This window comes from Oncorhynchus clarkii, chromosome 23 (assembly GCF_045791955.1).
Source record: "Oncorhynchus clarkii lewisi isolate Uvic-CL-2024 chromosome 23, UVic_Ocla_1.0, whole genome shotgun sequence".
Classification (NCBI taxonomy): Eukaryota; Metazoa; Chordata; class Actinopteri; order Salmoniformes; family Salmonidae; genus Oncorhynchus; species Oncorhynchus clarkii.
Genome location: NC_092169.1, coordinates 30066173 through 30087371, shown reverse-complemented (window position 1 = coordinate 30087371; position 21199 = coordinate 30066173). Strand labels below are relative to the sequence as shown.

The following is a 21199-nucleotide window of genomic DNA, read 5'->3' as shown; positions in this document are numbered from 1 at the left end:
GTTGATGTCATTGATGTACACGCCGAGGAACTTGAAGCTTTCCACTTCCTCCACTGAGCTTCCCGTCGATGTGGTTAGGGGCGTGTTCCATTTGCTATTTCCTGTTTTGTTGACTTTGAGTGAGAGGTTATTTTCCTGCCACCACTCTCCCAGGGCCCTCACCTCCTCCCTGTAGGGTGTCACGTCTTTTGTTGGTAATCAGACCTACTACTGTTGTGCCATCAGCAAACTTGATTGAGTTGGAAGCGTGCGTGGCCACGAAGTCATGGGTGAACAGGGAGTACAGGAAAGGGCTGAGCAAGCACCCTTGTGGGGCTTCTGTGCTGAGGATCAGCGAAGTGGAGGTGTTGTTCCTACCTTCACCACTTGGGGGCACCCCGTCAGGTAGTGCAGGACCCAGTTGCACAGGGCGGGGTTGAGACTCAGGATCACAAGTTTAATGATGAGTTTGGAGGGTACTATGGTGTTGAATGCTGAGCTGTAGTCAAGGAACAGCAGTACCGGAGTGCCAAGTCTTGGACAAAAAGGCTTCTCAACAGTTTTTACCCCCAAGCCATAAGACTCCTGAACATCTAACCAAATGGTTACCGGGGACTACTTGCATTGTGTGCCCCCCCCAACCCCTCTTTTACACTGCTGCTACTCTCTGTTTATCTTATATGCATAGTCACTTTAACTATACATTCATGTACATACTATCTCAATAAGCCTGACTAACAGGTGTCTGTATATAGCCTTGCTACTCTTTTTCAAATGTATTTTTACTGTTATTTTATTTATTTACTTACCTACACACACACACACACACACACCTTTTTTTCGCACCATTGGTTAGAGCCTGTAAGTAAGCATTTCACTGTTGTATTTGGCGTACGTGACAAATAAACTTTGATTTGATTTTGTCCAGATGGGATAGTGCAGTGTTATGGCGATTGCATCGTCTGTGGACCTAATGGGGCGGTAAGCAAATTGAAGTGGGCCTAGGCTGACAGGTAGGGTGGGGATGATATGATCTTTGACTAGTCTCTCAAAGCACTTCATGATGACAGAAGTGAGTGCTATGTGGCAATAGTCATTTAGTTCAGTTAGCTTAGCTTTCTTGGGAACAGAAACAATGGTGGCCATCTTGAAAATTGTGAGGACAACAGACTCGGATAGACAGCGATTGATTTAAATACAGTTGAAGTCGGAAGTTTACATACACCTTAGCCAAATTGCTGGGATAATTACTTGTGTCATGCACAAAATAGATTTCCTAACCGACTTGCCAAAACTATAGTTTGTTAACAAGAAATGTGTGGAGTGGTTGAAAAACGAGTTTTAATGACTACAACCTAAGTGTATGTAAACTTCCGACTTCAACTGTATTTAAATCAATCGCTGTCTTTCCGAGTCTGTTGTCCTCACAATTTTCCTTGTTATCGGCTGCGACGGTGACACTGTATTATCCTCAAAACGGGCAAAGAAGGTGTTTAGTTTGTCTGGAAGCGTAACGTTGGTGTCCGTGACATGGCTGGATTTCTTTGTGTAGTCTGTGGTTTCCTGTAGACCCTGCCACATACGTCTCGTGTCTAAACCATTGAATTGCGACTCTACCTTGTCCCTGTAATGGCATTTTGCTTGCCTTGCGGAGGGAATAGCTACACTGTTTATATTCAGACATATTCCCAGACCTCTTTCCATGGTCAAATGCGGTGGATTGTGCTTTCAATTCTGCTCGAATGCCACCATCCATCCACGGTTTCTGGTTAGGGTAGGTTCGCTATGAAACACTGTCAGAAAGACTCACCCTCTCTTAATAGATAGTGAGAAAGTTCTAAAAAGAAAACGTCACTCACCAGTGACTTGATAAGCTGACTTAGCTAACGTGGCCTGCCTGCTCAGTGTGCTTGCTAGCTACTACTATCTAGCTTAATTGCCAAACACAGAGACGGAACATAGCTAGCTATCTAGCTAGTGATTTTGAGCACTGTTAAACAGCGTATAGCAGCTTGTGCTTTACTTACGATAGTTTGACAGCTTGTTGATGATGAAGTTGTAGACACGTTCTCAGAAATCAGTCCTCAGCGCAGTCTGCAGCAGCTGACTAGACGATACTGTCTGCAGTGCACTGACTTGTTTTCATGTATGTTTTGTAACATGAGAAATACTGCACCCAACACCTTATTTAGAGGTAAAATTGTGTGACTAAGACTTCCTCTGCAAAAACTCCTAAATTAATGACAGATTTCTTGATTTATCTTAGATATTGACTATTTTTAGGAAGTGATAGTGTTTATGTTGTGCTATCGTGACTCAAGAGGGACAAACAGTAACTGACAGGGTACGATAAAGCGAACATAACACACCCACATGGAACCATGGTACCAAAGCAAGCCAAGGAAGCTGCACTAAATGGCTCAATCAAGCTAGTCATCTTGACTACTTTCTTATGTTATTTTTGCTGGCACCAAAACATAAAAGAGTGTTGATAGGGGACAGAATGCGGTCGGACCACCAAATAATTAGTATGTACATTATTCTTACAGAATTCCCTACATAACATAAGTACAGCAGATCCCCTTATTGTATGCAGCACTTCCTGTCTCAGCCTCCAGTATTTATGCTGCAGTAGTTTATGTGTCGGGGGGCTAGGGTCAGTTTGTTATATCTGGAGTACTTCTCCTGTCCTATTCGGTGTCCTGTGTGAATTTAAGTGTGCTCTCTCTAATTCTCTCTTTCTCTCTTTCTTTCTCTCTCTCGGAGGACCTGAGCCCTAGGACCATGCCTCAGGACTACCTGACATGATGACTCCTTGCTGTCCCCAGTCCACCTGGCCGTGCTGCTGCTCCAGTTTCACCTGTTCTGCCTTATTATTATTGGACCATGCTGGTCATTTATGAACATTTGAACATCTTGGCCATGTTCTGTTATAATCTCCACCCGGCACAGCCAGAAGAGGACTGGCCACCCCTCATAGCCTGGTTCCTCTCTAGGTTTCTTCCTAGGTTTTGGCCTTTCTAGGGAGTTTTTCCTAGCCACCGTGCTTCTACACCTGCATTGCTTGCTGTTTGGGGTTTTAGACTGAGTTTCTGTACAGCACTTTGAGATATCAGCTGATGTACGAAGGGCTATATAAATAAATTTGATTTGATTTGATTTTAAATCTGCCTTTAGAGGCCATGCAATTCAGTACTCATCTTTAAAACTAAAACTATTTAGGTTAAGAGTTCATATTGAAAAAGTAAATAGAGGAACTAACAGTACAGATAGTTTTTATTATCTAACATTCACCAAACAATATTTTAAAAGAGGAAGCAAAATAATTTAAGCATATGTTTTCAATTCAGTTTCCTCAATCTCTACTAACTGAAGTTAATTGTAAGGATTGTTTTTCTATTAATAGTGTAAAATGAACATCTGTACAGAAAGACTCATGTGAAGGCCTGATTACAGAGGAGGATCTTCTAGATGCAATTAAAAACCTTAAAGTCTGGGAAAATCTCCAGGGCTGGATGGCAGAATTTAGATGTACTAAAAAGTCCATTATTAACATGTTTTAACCACTCCTATTAAAAAATGCTAGACTATCAAATAGTCAGCAAGAAAGTCTGATTTCACTATTACTGAAACAGGACCCATGTGGTACATATAAAGATCCAGTCAACCTAAAAAACTGGAGAACCTTTACACTTCAGTGTTGTGATGCCAAAATCCTATCAAAATGCATAGCACATAGATTAAAAAGGTATTGTCAGATATTATTCATCCTAATCAGACAGGATTTTACATGGATGATACATTGGAGATAATATAAGACAAGTACTGGAAACAATAGAACACTATGAAACATCTTGGAAATCATGCCTGGTATTTATAGGGAACTTTGAAAAGGCCTTTGATAAAGTACGACTGGAGTGTATACATATATGAATGCCTGGACTATTTTAACTTTGGAGAATCTCATATACAATGGGTTTAAACTATATATACTGTAGTAATCCCAGGTGTAAAATAGTAAATAATGGCTACTTCTCAGAAAGTATTACATTGTCGAGGAGTAAAACAAGGTTGTCCATCGAAATGTTAGCTATTAAAATCAGATCCAACAATAATATCAAGGGATTAGAAGTCCAGCTTTTTAAATCAAAGGTGTCTTTGTACCCTGGTGATTCATGTTATTTCTGTCATTTAGATCCATGCATAGCCTCATTGAGAATTTAGATAATTGTTCAAACCTCTCTAGATTAAAACTGAATTATGTGCACCACATTACTTTTAACTATTGGATCTCTAAAAAAAAGACAACTTTTACATTACCGTGTAGTTTACCAATAAAGTGGTCTGACGGTGAAGTGGAGATACTCTGTATCCATATCCCAAAAGAAAGAAATGTCACTGCAATACATTTTAATAGAAAGTTGGCTAAATTAGATACGATTTTGCTACCATGGAAAAGACAACACCTGTCTATTTGTGGAAAGATCACACGGATTAATTATTTAGTCATATCCCAGTTTACCCATTTATTTATGGCCCTGCCTACACTTAACGACTTGTTTTTTTAAATATACGAGAAAAAAATATTCCACTTTATTTGGAACTACAAGCCAGACAAAATTAAATAGGCCTATTTATATAATGAATATGAAATCGGGGGGCACAAATTAATAAATATTAATACATTAGACCTCTCACTAAAGGCTTCAGTCATACAAAAACTATACTTAAATCCAAACTGGTTCTCTAGCAGATTAGTATGAATGGCTCACCCCGTGGCCTTTACCCCTTCATTCAGATTACAAAATCTCACTTTCGGTTATTTGAAAATGAAATCCTCTCCAAAATATCTATATTTTTATAACACGCAATTTAAATCTTTGTTGCAATTTCAGTTTAATACACCAGAAAAGACAGAACAAATCTTAGAACAAATATTACAGTTAAACTCAAATATACTAATTGATAAAACAATATATATTTTTGGAAGAAATTTAAAAAAACGTTATAATCTTTGTAAATTCTATCATAAATAGCACTGGTGGAGTTGTCACAGATGCAGTTAACAAAACTATATGGAAATGTCTGCTGCATCCAAAACTACAACCAACTGATTGCAGCATTACAGCAGAAATGGAGAAGGTGGAAAGAGAAGGTACGGAACTTCTCTGTCAGCACTGCATTAAAGACCCAAATTGTCTAAAGAAAATTGTGATAAATAAAAAAGTATACCAATTTTAGTTAAGGACCAAAAAATGTACAGTTGCGCCATACAGGTTGAAAAATAGTTGGGAGGAGATTTTTGATGTACAGATTCCATGACATATGGTCTATGAACTGATACATAAAACCATGCCGGAATTAAAACCTGAGTTTTTCTATTTAAATTATACAAAATTCTTGCAACTAATAGAATGTTATATATATATATATATATATCACAGTGCCTTGCGAAAGTATTCGGCCCCCTTGAACTTTGCGACCTTTTGCCACATTTCAGGCTTCAAACATAAAGATATAAAACTGTATTTTTTTGTGAAGAATCAACAACAAGTGGGACACAATCATGAAGTGGAACGACATTTATTGGATATTTCAAAACTTTTTTAACAAATCAAAAACTGAAAAATTGGGCGTGCAAAATTATTCAGCCCCTTTACTTTCAGTGCAGCAAACTCTCTCCAGAAGTTCAGTGAGGATCTCTGAATGATCCAATGTTGACCTAAATGACTAATGATGATAAATACAATCCACCTGTGTGTAATCAAGTCTCCGTATAAATGCACCTGCACTGTGATAGTCTCAAAGGTCCGTTAAAAGCGCAGAGAGCATCATGAAGAACATGGAACACACCAGGCAGGTCCGAGATACTGTTGTGAAGAAGTTTAAAGCCGGATTTGGATACAAAATATTTCCCAAGCTTTAAACATCCCAAGGAGCACTGTGCAAGCGATAATATTGAAATGGAAGGAGTATCAGACCACTGCAAATCTACCAAGACCTGGCCGTCCCTCTAAACTTTCAGCTCATACAAGGAGAAGACTGATCAGAGATGCAGCCAAGAGGCCCATGATCACTCTGGATGAACTGCAGAGATCTACAGCTGAGGTGGGAGACTCTGTCCATAGGACAACAATCAGTCGTATATTGCACAAATCTGGCCTTTATGGAAGAGTGGCAAGAAGAAAGCCATTTCTTAAAGATATCCATAAAAAGTGTTGTTTAAAGTTTGCCACAAGCCACCTGGGAGACACACATGTGGAAGAAGGTGCTCTGGTCAGATGAAACCAAAATTGAACTTTTTGGCAACAATGCAAAACGTTATGTTTGGCGTAAAAGCAACACAGCTGAACACACCATCCCCACTGTCAAACATGGTGGTGGCAGCATCATGGTTTGGGCCTGCTTTTCTTCAGCAGGGACAGGGAAGATGGTTAAAATTGATGGGAAGATGGATGGAGCCAAATACAGGACCATTCTGGAAGAAAACCTGATGGAGTCTGCAAAAGACCTGAGACTGGGACGGAGATTTGTCTTCCAACAAGACAATGATCCAAAACATAAAGCAAAATCTACAATGGAATGGTTCAAAAATAAACATATCCAGGTGTTAGAATGGCCAAGTCAATGTCCAGACCTGAATCCAATCGAGAATCTGTGGAAAGAACTGAAAACTGCTGTTCACAAATGCTCTCCATCCAACCTCACTGAGCTCGAGCTGTTTTGCAAGGAGGAATGGGAAAAAATTTCAGTCTCTCAATGTGCAAAACTGATAGAGACATACCCCAAGCGACTTACAGCTGTAATCGCAGCAAAAGGTGGCGCTACAAAGTATTAACTTAAGGGGGCTGAATAATTTTGCACGCCCAATTTTTCAGTTTTTGATTTGTTAAAAAAGTTTTGAAATATCCAATAAAAGTCGTTCCACTTCATGATTGTGTCCCACTTGTTGATTCTTCACAAAAAAATACAGTTTTATATCTTTATGTTTGAAGCCTGAAATGTGGCAAAAGGTCGCAAAGTTCAAGGGGGCCGAATACTTTCGCAAGGCACTGTATATATATATACATACATACATACAGTGGGGCAAAAAAGTATTTAGTCAGCCACCAATTGTGCAAGTTCTCCCACTTAAAAAGATGAGAGGCCTGTAATTTTCATCATAGGTACACTTCAACACCAATGTGTCGGAGGGACCAGTGTACAACTGGTGACTGAAGTCAGCGTGCGTGCACCCGGCCCGCCACAGGTGTCTAGTGTGCGATGGGACTAGGACATCACGGCCGGCCGGGTGCACGCACGCTGACTTCAGTCACCAGTTGTACACTGGTCCCTCCGACACATTGGTGCGGCTGGCTTCTGGGTTAAGCGGGCAGTTTGTCAAGAAGCAGTGCGGCTTGACAGGGCCGTGTTTTGTAGGACGCATGGCTCTCGACCTTTGCCTTTCCCGAGTCTGTTGAAGCGATGGGACAAGACTGTAACTTCCAATTGGATATCACGAAAAAGGGGTAAAAAAATTATAATTTTAGGTTCAGCACAGTAGAAAAATATATGGCAGCTAGAAACCTAAACTGGATGGTCTTCAGAGATAGATGGGAGGGGTTGAGTAGCTCAAGGCTGGGACTAAAAACCAACAAAAGATAACTAATGTAAAATATACTGTCAGTGAAATGTATGTAGTATGTTTAAGTATTATTTTCCATTAGTTTACTCCAATTACGGGAGGGGTGCTTGAGTTAGGGGAAAATAATAACATAAAAATATAAAGATATGGGGGACTGCAGACAATTACATTGGCTTCTGTCAATCTATCTGCAATATTAAAGCTGATATTTTTAAAAATATATATATTATAAAAAATAAACCACTGCACTAAATTACATCACATCTGTCATTATTGTCAGTGCTTTGAAAGGCTAATCAAGGGCCATTACCTCCACCATACCTGACACCCAAGAGGAACATCTATGTGAGAATACTATTCATTGACGACAGCTCAGCTTAACACCATTGTGCGCTAAGCTCAGGCCCTTGGGTCTGAACTCCTCCCTGTGCAACTGGTTCCTAGAATTCCTGACGGGCCGACCCCAGGTGGTGAGGGTAGGCAACAACACCTCCGCCACACTGATCCTCAACACGGGGGGGGGGGGGGGCCATGTGTGTGTGCTCAGCCACCTCCTCCTATACTCCCTGTTCACACACAACTCTAACTCAATCATCAAGTTTGCTGACGACACAACAGTGGTAGGCCTGATTACCAACAACAACGAGACATCCTACAGGGAGGAGGTTAGAGCCCTCTGGAGTGGAGCCAGAAAAATAACCTCTCCCTCAATGTCAACAAAACAAAGAAGCTTATCTTGGACTACAGTAGACAGAAGAGGGAGGATGCCACCATCCTCATTGACAGGGCCACAATGGATAGGATCAAAACCGCAATGGATAAGGTCAATAGCTTCAAGTTCCTCGTGGTGCACATCACTGAGCACCTAAGACCCTCACAAACTGCACCATTGAGAGCATTCTGTCGGGCTGCATCACTGCCAGGTATGGCAACTACTCCGCCCTCAACCGCATAGTTCTCTAGAGGGTGGTGCGGACAGCCCAACGCATCACAGGGTTCATGCTTCCTGACCTCCAGGACATTTACCACACTCGGTGTCAAAGGAAGTCTAAGAAGATCATCAAGGACCTCAGTCACATCGACACACACACACACGCACAGCCAACGCTGCTGTATCATGTTATAGAGACATTGAACCAACCACTGGTCACTTCCCGTTTCACACTGTGTGTTTAAATACTGTATCCTCAACATAGCTTATTCTAATATTTCTACAGCTGCACATTGTATTTTAGTTACACTGATTATACGCACCACATATTTATTTATATACTTGATTCTTGACATAGTTCACTATATATTGTGTTTACTGCTGTACATTCTTAGTTGATCTGGTGTAAATTCCCCCGGTGTACATACTGTATGTATAGATTCCATTTTGATACTGCTACATTGCAATTTGGGTTGTTAATTGGATTCGTCCTTCCATTCTTTTTTGTATTTTTCTTTACAATGTATTTTTCTTTACATTGTAATTGCTTGAGATTTGACTACATTGCTAGGAGTTAGCAACATAAGCATTTCGCTGCACAGCTACTACACCTGCAAAACTGTGTACGTGACCAATAAACTTGTATTTGATTTACTCTCCAACACTGATGGTTAGCTACTGACCTGATCACAGGTGTATGTATGATGATGTTTTGTATTGACTAAGGTCTTATTGTACATTTCTAGATACACTTGTACAAACATATATACAGTGCCTTGCGAAAGTATTCGGCCCCCTTGAACTTTGCGACCTTTTGCCACATTTCAGGCTTCAAACATAAAGATATAAAACTGTATTTTTTTGTGAAGAATCAACAACAAGTGGGACACAATCATGAAGTGGAACGACATTTATTGGATATTTCAAACTTTTTTAACAAATCAAAAACTGAAAAATTGGGCGTGCAAAATTATTCAGCCCCCTTAAGTTAATACTTTGTAGTGCCACCTTTTGCTGCGATTACATCTGTAAGTCGCTTGGGGTATGTCTCTATCAGTTTTGCACATCGAGAGACTGACATTTTTTCCCATTCCTCCTTGCAAAACAGCTCGAGCTCAGTGAGGTTGGATGGAGAGCATTTGTGAACAGCAGTTTTCAGTTCTTTCCACAGATTCTCGATTGGATTCAGGTCTGGACTTTGACTTGGCCATTCTAACACCTGGATATGTTTATTTTTGAACCATTCCATTGTAGATTTTGCTTTATGTTTTGGATCATTGTCTTGTTGGAAGACAAATCTCCGTCCCAGTCTCAGGTCTTTTGCAGACTCCATCAGGTTCTTTTCCAGAATCGTCCTGTATTTGGCTCCATCCATCTTCCCATCAATTTTAACCATCTTCCCTGTCCCTGCTGAAGAAAAGCAGGCCCAAACCATGATGCTGCCACCACCATGTTTGACAGTGGGGATGGTGTGTTCAGCTGTGTTGCTTTTACGCCAAACATAACGTTTTGCATTGTTGCCAAAAAGTTCAATTTTGGTTTCATCTGACCAGAGCACCTTCTTCCACATGTTTGGTGTGTCTCCCAGGTGGCTTGTGGCAAACTTTAAACGACACTTTTTATGGATATCTTTAAGAAATGGCTTTCTTCTTGCCACTCTTCCATAAAGGCCAGATTTGTGCAATATACGACTGATTGTTGTCCTATGGACAGAGTCTCCCACCTCAGCTGTAGATCTCTGCAGTTCATCCAGAGTGATCATGGGCCTCTTGGCTGCATCTCTGATCAGTCTTCTCCTTGTATGAGCTGAAAGTTTAGAGGGACGGCCAGGTCTTGGTAGATTTGCAGTGGTCTGATACTCCTTCCATTTCAATATTATCACTTGCACAGTGCTCCTTGGGATGTTTAAAGCTTGGGAAATCTTTTTGTATCCAAATCCGGCTTTAAACTTCTTCACAACAGTATCTCGGACCTGCCTGGTGTGTTCCTTGTTCTTCATGATGCTCTCTGCGCTTTTAACGGACCTCTGAGACTATCACAGTGCAGGTGCATTTATACGGAGACTTGATTACACACAGGTGGATTGTATTTATCATCATTAGTCATTTAGGTCAACATTGGATCATTCAGAGATCCTCACTGAACTTCTGGAGAGAGTTTGCTGCACTGAAAGTAAAGGGGCTGAATAATTTTGCACGCCCAATTTTTCAGTTTTTGATTTGTTAAAAAAGTTTGAAATATCCAATAAATGTCGTTCCACTTCATGATTGTGTCCCACTTGTTGTTGATTCTTCACAAAAAAATACAGTTTTATATCTTTATGTTTGAAGCCTGAAATGTGGCAAAAGGTCGCAAAGTTCAAGGGGGGCGAATACTTTCGCAAGGCACTGTATAGGAAGTAGAACATTGCACTGCATTTCATGTTGCATGAAAGATCAGTCTGTCCGTCCACTAGACGATGACTACAGAGAAAACTTGAGTAAATATGGATGGAACACAACTCCACTGGACAGAGGCTGAACATCGAGGTTGCTTAACACTCAGTCCCTGGTCCATTCAACTCCACTGGACAGAGGCTGAACATCGAGGTTGCTTAACACTCAGTCCCTGGTCCATTCAACTCCACTGGACAGAGGCTGAACATCTCGAGGTTGCTTAACACTCAGTCCCTGGTTCATTCAACTCCACTGGACAGAGGCTGAACATCGAGGTTGCTTAACACTCAGTCCCTGGTCCATTCAACTCCACTGGACACAGTGGCTAAACATATCGAGGTTGCTTAACACTCAGTCCCTGGTCCATTCAACTCCACTGGAAGCAGTGGCTAAACATCTCGAGGTTGCTTAACACTCAGTCCCTGGTTCATTCAACTCCACTGGACACAGAGGCTGAACATCTCGAGGTTGCTTAACACTCAGTCCCTGGTCCATTCAACTCCACTGGACACAGAGGCTGAACATCTCAAGGTTGCTTAACACTCAGTCCCTGGTCCATTCAACTCCACTGGACACAGAGGCTGAACATCTCAAGGTTGCTTAACACTCAGTCCCTGGTCCATTCAACTCCACTGGACAGAGGCTGAACATCTCGAGGTTGCTTAACACTCAGTCCCTGGTCCATTCAACTCCACTGGACACAGAGGCTGAACATCTCGAGGTTGCTTAACACTCAGTCCCTGGTCCATTCAACTCCACTGGACACAGAGGCTGAACATCTCGAGGTTGCTTAACACTCAGTCCCTGGTCCATTCAACTCCACTGGACAGAGGCTGAACATCTCAAGGTTGCTTAACACTCAGTCCCTGGTCCATTCAACTCCACTGGACACAGAGGCTGAACATCTCGAGGTTGCTTAGCTGCTGTATTGTCTTTAATTCTGCTGTCTGATACTCCCGTGCAAGGATGTCCTTCATTTCCTTACAGGCTGCTCCACTAAAAAACAACTATTGAGATTATGTGTATAGTAACTACAGAGGTGGGTTGGTGTCGGTTTTCCAGTTGGTTTTGGTTGGCTTGGTAACTATGGAGGTTGGCTTGGTGTATGATGAGCTGATTGGTTTTGGTTATCCGGTTGGTTTTACTTGGCTTAGCAACTAGGTGGTTTGATGTCGGTTATGCGGTTGGTTTTGGTTGGCATAGTAACTATTGAGGTGATTTGGTTGGTTTGGTGTCTGTTATCCAGTTCGTTTAGGTTGGTTTCAAAACTACGGTGGTGATTGTTGAGCTGATTGGATTTGCATGCTAGGCCAGGGACAGAGACGATATGCAGGCATGCAGCAGGTCGACTCGTAACACGACGAGTCAAGATGATAGATCACTTACAGCCCACCTCGAGGATGGCTCTAACAGTCCGTGTGAGTTCTTTAGCCTCTGCAGCTAGTGTAGCCGACGTCCACTGGGACTTCTTCCCCACGCGGGCTCCCAGGGGTTGAGAGGAAGCGCCGTGCTTCATGTCACCAGAGCTGCAGAGAAACAGACAGGTATAGAGTTAACCTTTCAAGCTTACAGCACTTTTACACTGTTTTTACCATGGCTGAATTCAATAATCTAGCAAGAGAAAACTCTATGGATATTGGCTTTCACCTGGAATTGTCAAATTTATGTCTGACATAAAATAATGATAAGATAATAAGGATATGGATAGGCTAGATAGGATGAAGTCAGAAGTGATGCAGGAAAATACTGTACTCTTACTTAGGGATGTTATTGTAAAGAGTAGATGACATAGGCTGTACTACAGTTGGTCTGGAATATAGAGTATAGCCTTGTCTCAAGTTAAGCAGTTGGTTACAACTGTGAGCGTTGTGGAGACCAAACAAAACTAGCAGAGTTGTATTGTGGGTGCAACTACTCTCCTTATTTGACCTAGATATTTTGTGTGTATGTATTGATGTGGAGGCTACGTGTGCCTTTTTTAAATTGATGTAGTTCTGTTCTTGAGCTGTTCTTGTCTACTAATGTTATGTATTATGTCATGTTTCATGTTTTGTGTGGAAGAGAAGCTGCTGCTTTTGCAACAGCTAATGTGGATCCTAATAAAATACCCCCCCCCCCCCCCCCCCAAAAAAAAATAATACCATAGTCTGAATTCAATTCAATAGTGTTGCTAGAAAATACCGCAATATTGCCGAAATTATGTTTCTGTAAAAATGGTTATTGCCACAGTTAATGGGGGATATCAATATTAGAGAAAGATAAAGTAATTCTTGTCTGACAGTGACTGATTCAGTAATTATATTATGACAATGAGCAATGGATATAATTATCTTTGTTTACCATTACCGAGGTGTAAACAACAACATGTCAACCTACATTTCATCTGTTACAACTACTGCCCTACAAACGACTAGGAACACCTGCAGTTCTAGGAAGAAAACATATTGTCAAAGGTGTTTATCTAACAAAATGGTCTGGTTACCTAAGACAGAAGGTTACTTTAAAGTCCAATGCAGCCATTTCTGAATCGCCGAGCTGACTAGGTGAAACATCTATTGAGCAAGACATTTAACTCTAATTGCTCCTGTAAGATAAGAGAGTCTGTTAAATGACTAAAATAGTCTGAGTAGGGAGGGGTAAACTGGCTGTTGTTGGCAGAGATGTTTGGAAATCTCCTTTCTTATTGGTCTATTAACTAATTTACTCCATCCCACCAAAACAGGCAGAAATTTCAGTCTTTTCAAACAACTATTATCATCATTTTCACAATTTCACAGTGTAATTCCAACCTCAGTGTGGAAATATATATAAAACAGGAAAATCTCATTTTTGACTGCACTGGATCTTTAACATAAAAACGTTGGGAGGTTGGTCAGGGACGCGAACGTCTTCGAATCGTGTCTGGGACACCTTTAGCATCTTAGCTAATTAGCAACTTTAGCTAATCCCAACCAAACGCGTTTTGCAACTACTTAGCATGTTAGGTAACCCTTATCTAACCCCTAATCCTTAACCCCTAACCTACCTAAACTTAGCCACAATTGCTAAGCAAATGTTTACTACAAATGATAACACAAAAATATCCATGATACTCTACGACTGCTAATATGTATGATACTGTACAACCACTGGACCATTTGTAACATATCATGGAAAATGGGACATAAAAAAATAACTATAATATCATGCAAATGGGTATGAGACAGCATTGTTGTCACAAATCCATGTGAGACTGACTGGACAGCTATATTGAGGTTTTCCATTGACCTACAGATTGACAACAGAACACTGGGTAGGGGCTAGCACAGGGGGTCTTTGTAAAAAGTGTTTCAAACTGACACAGACTAATGCATGTTACGTAGTCAGACTTACAAAACAGGACGTTGTCTAGGTCTTCAGAGGGCCAGAACTAATCATCACCCCACGGTGTTTGCTAAAAAAACTGTACAAACTGCAGCTCAATACCCAAGTGGAAAGTAAATATATTTAAATATACTTATATCATACTTGAATATATTTAAGTATATAGAATTATGTCCATAATATATACACACTTTAGTATATTTAATTTGGAAAACATTTTAATACATTTAATGTCACCTTTAATAGTGTTTTATTAGCATTTAAGTATATTAAAATATGCCCATTAGAGCATTAAGGGCGGCACCTCACTTGCGGTTGGTCAACCAAAAATAAGGTTTGCTGTATCTGTCAGCGTTGTGTCCAGAGCATGGAGGCGCTACCAGGAGACAGGCCAGTACATCAGAAGACGTGGAGGAGGCATAGGAGGGCAACAACCTAGCAGCAGGACCGCTACCTCTGTCTTTGTGCAAGGAGGAGCAGGATGATCTCCAGCAGGCCACAAATGTGCATGTGTCTGCTCAAACGGTCAGAAACAGACTCCATGAGGGTGGTATGAGGGCCCGACGTCCACAGGTGGGGGTTGTGCTTACAGCCCATCACCGTGCAGGACGTTTGGCATTTGCCAGAGAACACCAAGATTGGTCAATTCGCCACTGGCGCCCTGTGCTCTTCACAGATTAAAGCAGGTTCACACTGAGCACATGTGACAGACGTGACAGAGTCTGTAGACGCCGTGGAGAACGTTCTGCTGCCTGCAACATCCTCCAGCATGACCGGTTTGGCGGTGGGTCAGTCATGGTGTGGGGTGGCATTTATTTGGGGGGCCGCACAGCCCTCCATGTGCTCGCCATAGGTAGCCTGACTGCCATTAGGTACCGAGATGAGATCCTCAGACCCCTTGTGAGACCATATGCTGGTGCGGTTGGCCCTGGGTTCCTCCCAATGCAAGACAATGCTAGACCTCATGTGGCTGGAGTGTGTCAGCAGTTCCTGCAAGAGGAAGGCATTGATGCTATGGACTGGCCCGCCCGTTCCCCAGACCTGAATCCAATTGAGCACATCTGGGACATCATGTCTCGCTCCATCCACCAACGCCACGTTGCACCACAGACTGTCCAGGAGATGGCGGATGCTTTAATCCAGGTCTGGGAGGAGATCCCTCAGGAGACCATCTGCCACCTCACCAGGAGCATGCCCAGGCGTTGTAGGGAGGTCATACAGGCACGTGGAGGCCACACACACTACTGAGCCTCATTTTGACATGTTTTAATGACATTACATCAAAGTTGGATCAGCCTGTAGTGTGGTTTTCCACTTTAATTTTGAGTGTGACTCCAAATCCAGACCTCCGTGGGTTGAGGCCACACACACTACTGAGCCTCATTTTGACATGTTTTAAGGACATTACATCAAAGTTGGATCAGCCTGTAGTGTGGTTTTCCACTTTAATTTTGAGTGTGACTCCAAATCCAGACCTCCGTGGGTTGATTAATTTGATTTCCATTGATAATTTTTGTGTGATTTTGTTGTCAGCACATTCAACTATTCCTACGGGGAACCAGGATCAAAAAGTATGAAAATGTATGCACTCTGGATAAGTGTCTGTTGTTTATCAGGTTCTACTGTAAGTGACATGGCGATGTGTCGACTACAACAGCATAAAACCATGTGTTTTAAAAAGCATGATCAAATGAATGAGCCAGCTACAGTAATATTGAGAAATAGTTTGGTCGATTTTCTTGGGTCAAATAAACCACTTATCTACAGTGCCTTGCGAAAGTATTCGGCCCCCTTTAACTTTGCGACCTTTTGCCACATTTCAGGCTTCAAACATAAAGATATAAAACTGTATTTTTTTGTGAAGAATCAACAACAAGTGGGACACAATCATGAAGTGGAACGACATTTATTGGATATTTCAAACTTTTTTAACAAATCAAAAACTGAAAAATTGGGCGTGCAAAATTATTGTAGTCATAGCAGATAATATTCTAATCTTTGGTGACTTTAATATTCGCATGGAAAAGTCCACAGACCCACTCCAAAAGTCTTTCGGAGCCATTATCGACTCGAGTGGGTTTTATCGAGTGGGTTTTGTCCAACATGTCTCTGGACCCACTCACTGTCACAGTCATACTCTGGACCTAGTTTTGTCCCATGGAATAAATGTTGTGGATCTTAATGTTTTTCCTCATAATCCTGGACTATCAGACCACCATTTTATTACGTTTGCAATTGCAACAAATAATCTGCTCAGACCCCAACCAAGGAACATCAAAAGTCGTGCTATAAATTCACAGACAACACAAAGATTCCTTGATGTCCTTCCAGATTCCCTCTGTCTACCCAAGGACACCAGAGGACAAAAATCAGTTAACCACCTAACTGAGGAACTCAATTTAACGTTGTGCAATACCCTAGATGCAGTTGCACCCCTAAAAACTAAAAACATTTCTCATAAGAAACTAGCTCGCTGGTACACAGAAAATACCCGAGCTCTGAAGCAAGCTTCCAGAAAATTAGAACGGAAATGGCGCCACACCAAACTGGAAGTCTTCCGACTAGCTTGGAAAGACAGTACCGTGCAGTACCGAAGAGCCCTTACTGCTGCTCGATCATCCTATTTTTCTAACTTAATTGAGGAAAATAAGAACAATCCGAAATTCCTTTTTGATACTGTCGCAAAGCTAACTAAAAAGCAGCATTCCCCAAGAGAGGATGACTTTCACTTTAGCAGTGATAAATTCATGAACTTCTTTGAGGAAAAGATTATGATTATTAGAAAGCAAATTACGGACTCCTCTTTAAATCTGCGTATTCCTTCAAAGCTCAGTTGTCCTGAGTCTGCACAACTCTGCCAGGACCTAGGATCAAGAGAGACACTCAAGTGTTTTAGTACTGTATCTCTTGACACAATGATGAAAATAATCATGGCCTCTAAACCTTCAAGCTGCATACTGGACCCTATTCCAACTAAACTACTGAAAGAGCTGCTTCCTGTGCTTGGCCCTCCTATGTTGAACATAATAAACGGCTCTCTATCCACCGGATGTGTACCAAACTCACTAAAAGTGGCAGTAATAAAGCCTCTCTTGAAAAAGCCAAACCTTGACCCAGAAAATATAAAAAACCATCGGCCTATATCGAATCTTCCATTCCTCTCAATTTTTTTTGAAAAGGCTGTTGCGCAGCAACTCACTGCCTTCCTGAAGACAAACAATGTATACGAAATGCTTCAGTCTGGTTTTAGACCCCATCATAGCACTGAGACTGCACTTGTGAAGGTGGTAAATTACATTTTAATGGCATCGGACCGAGGCTCTGCATCTGTCCTCGTGCTCCTAGACCTTAGGGCTGCTTTTGATACCATCGATCACCACATTCTTTTGGAGAGATTGGAAACCCAAATTGGTCTACACGGACAAGTTCTGGCCTGGTTTAGATCTTATCTGTCGGAAAGATAGTTTGTCTCTGTGAATGGTTTGTCCTCTGACAAATCAACTGTACATTTCGGTGTTCCTCAAGGTTCCGTTTTAGGACCACTATTGTTTTCACTATATATTTTACCTCTTGGGGATGTTATTCGAAAACATAATGTTAACTTTCACTGCTATGCGGATGACACACAGCTATACATTTCAATGAAACATGGTGAAGCCCCAAAATTGCCCTTGCTAGAAGCATGTGTTTCAGACATAAGGAAGTGGATGGCTGCAAACTTTCTACTTTTAAATTCGGACAAAACAGAGATGCTTGTTCTAGGTCCCAAGAAACAAAGAGATCTTCTGTTGAATCTGACAATTAATCTAAATGGTTGTACAGTCGTCTCAAATAAAACTGTGAAGGACCTCGGCGTTACTCTGGACCCTGATCTCTCTTTTGAAGAACATATCAAGACCATTTCAAGGACAGCTTTTTTCCATCTACGTGACATTGCAAAAATCAGAAACTTTCTGTCCAAAAATAATTCAGAAAAATTAATCCACGCTTTTGTCACTTCTAGGTTAGACTACTGCAATGCTCTACTTTCCGGCTACCGGGATAAAGCACTAAATAAACTTCAGTTAGTGCTAAATACGGCTGCTAGAATCCTGACTAGAACCAAACATTTTGTATCATATTACTCCAGTGCTAGCCTCCCTACACTGGCTTCCTGTTAAGGCAAGGGCTGATTTCAAGGTTTTACTGCTAACCTACAAAGCATTACATGGGCTTGCTCCTACCTATCTCTCTGATTTGGTCCTGCCGTACATACCTACACGTACGCTACGGTCACAAGACGCAGGCCTCCTAATTGTCCCTAGAATTTCTAAGCAAACAGCTGGAGGCAGGGCTTTCTCCTATAGAGCTATATTTTTATGGAACGGTCTGCCTACCCATGTCAGAGATGCAAACTCGGTCTCAACCTTTAAGTCTTTACTGAAGACTCATCTCTTCAGTGGGTCATATGATTGAGTGTAGTCTGGCCCAGGAGTGGGAAGGTGAACGGAAAGGCTCTGGAGCAACGAACCGCCCTTGCTGTCTCTGCCTGGCCGGTTCCCCTCTTTCCACTGGGATTCTCTGCCTCTAACCCTATTACAGGGGCTGAGTCACTGGCTTACTGGGGCTCTCTCATGCCGTCCCTGGAAGGGGTGCGTCACCTGAGTGGGTTGATTCACTGATGTGGTCATCCTGTCTGGGTTAGCGCCCCCCCTTGGGTTGTGCCATGGCGGAGATCTTTGTGGGCTATACTCAGCCTTGTCTCAGGATGGTAAGTTGGTGGTTGAAGATATGTGTGGGGGCTGTGCTTAGACAAAGTGGGTGGGGTTATATCCTTCCTGTTTGGCCCTGTCCGGGGGTGTCCTCGGATGGGGCCACAGTGTCTCCTGACCCCTCCTGTCTCAGCCTCCAGTATGTATGCTGCAGTAGTTTATGTGTCGGGGGGCTAGGGTCAGTTTGTTATATCTGGAGTACTTCTCCTGTCCTATTCGGTGTCCTGTGTGAATCTAAGTGTGCGTTCTCTAATTCTCTCCTTCTCTCTTTCTTTCTCTCTCTCGGAGGACCTGAGCCCTAGGACCATGCCTCAGGACTACCTGACATGATGACTCCTGGCTGTCCCCAGTCCACCTGGCCGTGCTGCTGCTCCAGTTTCAACTGTTCTGCCTTATTATTATTCGACCATGCTGGTCATTTATGAACATTTGAACATCTTGGCCATGTTCTGTTATAATCTCCACCCGGCACAGCCAGAAGAGGACTGGCCACCCCACATAGCCTGGTTCCTCTCTAGGTTTCTTCCTAGGTTTTGGCCTTTCTAGTGAGTTTTTCCTAGCCACCGTGCTTCTACACCTGCATTGCTTGCTGTTTGGGGTTTTAGGCTGGGTTTCTGTAGAGCACTTTGAGATATCAGCTGATGTACGAAGGGCTATATAAATAAATTTGATTTGATGTGAAGTGTTCCAAAAAACACATGGTTTCAAATGATTTCACATGAACAAAACATGTGGAAATATCATGTGAAATCATGTGTTTTTTTTGTAAGGGTGTATACACTGTGAATGAATGAGATTATCTGAAAGATAGCCCACTATTGAAGAAAGAAGCAGAAGAAGCAGACATGATTCACTAGAAATGTGAACAATGCACATTCTTACCTACAGCTCTTCACGGGACCTTGGTTTTCAATGAGGAAGTCTTGAACATTCTAAATGGGAAGGAATGTAAACGTACGGATTATTTTAGTTGATATATGCGTCTCAAATGACACTCCCATTTCCTATGGTACACTACTTTTGACCAGGGCATATACATAGGGCTCTGGTCAAAAGGGGTGCACTATATTTTTTATTTTATCTTTATTTAACTAGGCAAGTCAGTTAAGAACAAATTCTTATTTTGTGGGGAATAGGGCGCCATTTGGGACACATTAGACACGACCACTTTTCTGAACACTACAACCCTATTTATCAGACATTGGTTCAAATACTATTAAAGTATTTAAATTACTTTCACATACATTTCAAAGTAAATATTTGGATTTTAATATTTTGAAATACAGTTGGAAAATATTAGCATGTATTTGAAAATAATCAAATACACAGACAAGTGTATTTTCAAATACACATATTAAAATACTCTCATGCATTTAAATCCAGGTCAGTTTGGTTCAAGGGGTATTTGCTATGTTTTTGGAAATAAGTATTTGAAATTATTTTAAAGTAGTATTTATAGGAAATTATTTGAAAAAAATAGTTCAAATAGAAGTAGTTGATTCAGCTACAATTTTTGAAAATACTCAAATACACTAGAAAATACGTATTTGAACCCAGGTCTGCTATTTATAAACTTGTCATTATTCAGAGATGTAAATGCTCATTTCAGTTTGTCTTTATATTTCTGTATTTTCTTTCTGAGGATGTGAATGATATGAATTCAAATCTGTTTCTCCTTCTCAAATCTGTTTCCCTTCACACATTGTAAACCAGATATGAAGTAATGGTCTTCGAGAGAGAGTTAGTGTTGACATTCAGTAATCACAGTACACACACATACAGTACCTCCACGAAGTTGAGCAGTTTTCCCATGGACATCTCAAAGCCCTTTTTGGCCCCCTCGTTCTTACGTAGTTGACACTCCAGAACGGCAACTTTCTTCTTCAGCTCCTCCACCTCATCCTATCAGGAAGGACATCACACTAGGTCATCAGCAGGGGTTCTACTGAATGGCCTGGATCTGGATGGGTTTTCATTCAGAAATTGAAAGATTGTCTGTATTTTTTATTATTGTGATTAAATCGCATTGTCTAAAAGCGTTCAAAATACACTGAAAATGTCCAAAATACATCTATACAGCTAAAAACAACAATGCGATGTCAAATCAAGTTGACAG

General features: G+C 41.4%; 1 protein-coding gene across 1 annotated transcript in view; it reads right to left on the bottom strand.

Moving 5' to 3' along the window:
- LOC139381236 (syntaxin binding protein 4) overlaps positions 1-21199 on the bottom strand; it is a 108055-nt gene that overhangs the window by 42729 nt on the left and 44127 nt on the right. The window contains exons 18-20 of the mRNA XM_071124700.1: positions 20869-20985; positions 19966-20015; positions 12363-12495 (exon numbers count right to left, since the gene is read on the bottom strand). Coding sequence (XP_070980801.1) covers positions 12363-12495; positions 19966-20015; positions 20869-20985 — 300 coding nt within the window. The remainder of the gene's footprint in view (positions 1-12362; positions 12496-19965; positions 20016-20868; positions 20986-21199) is intronic.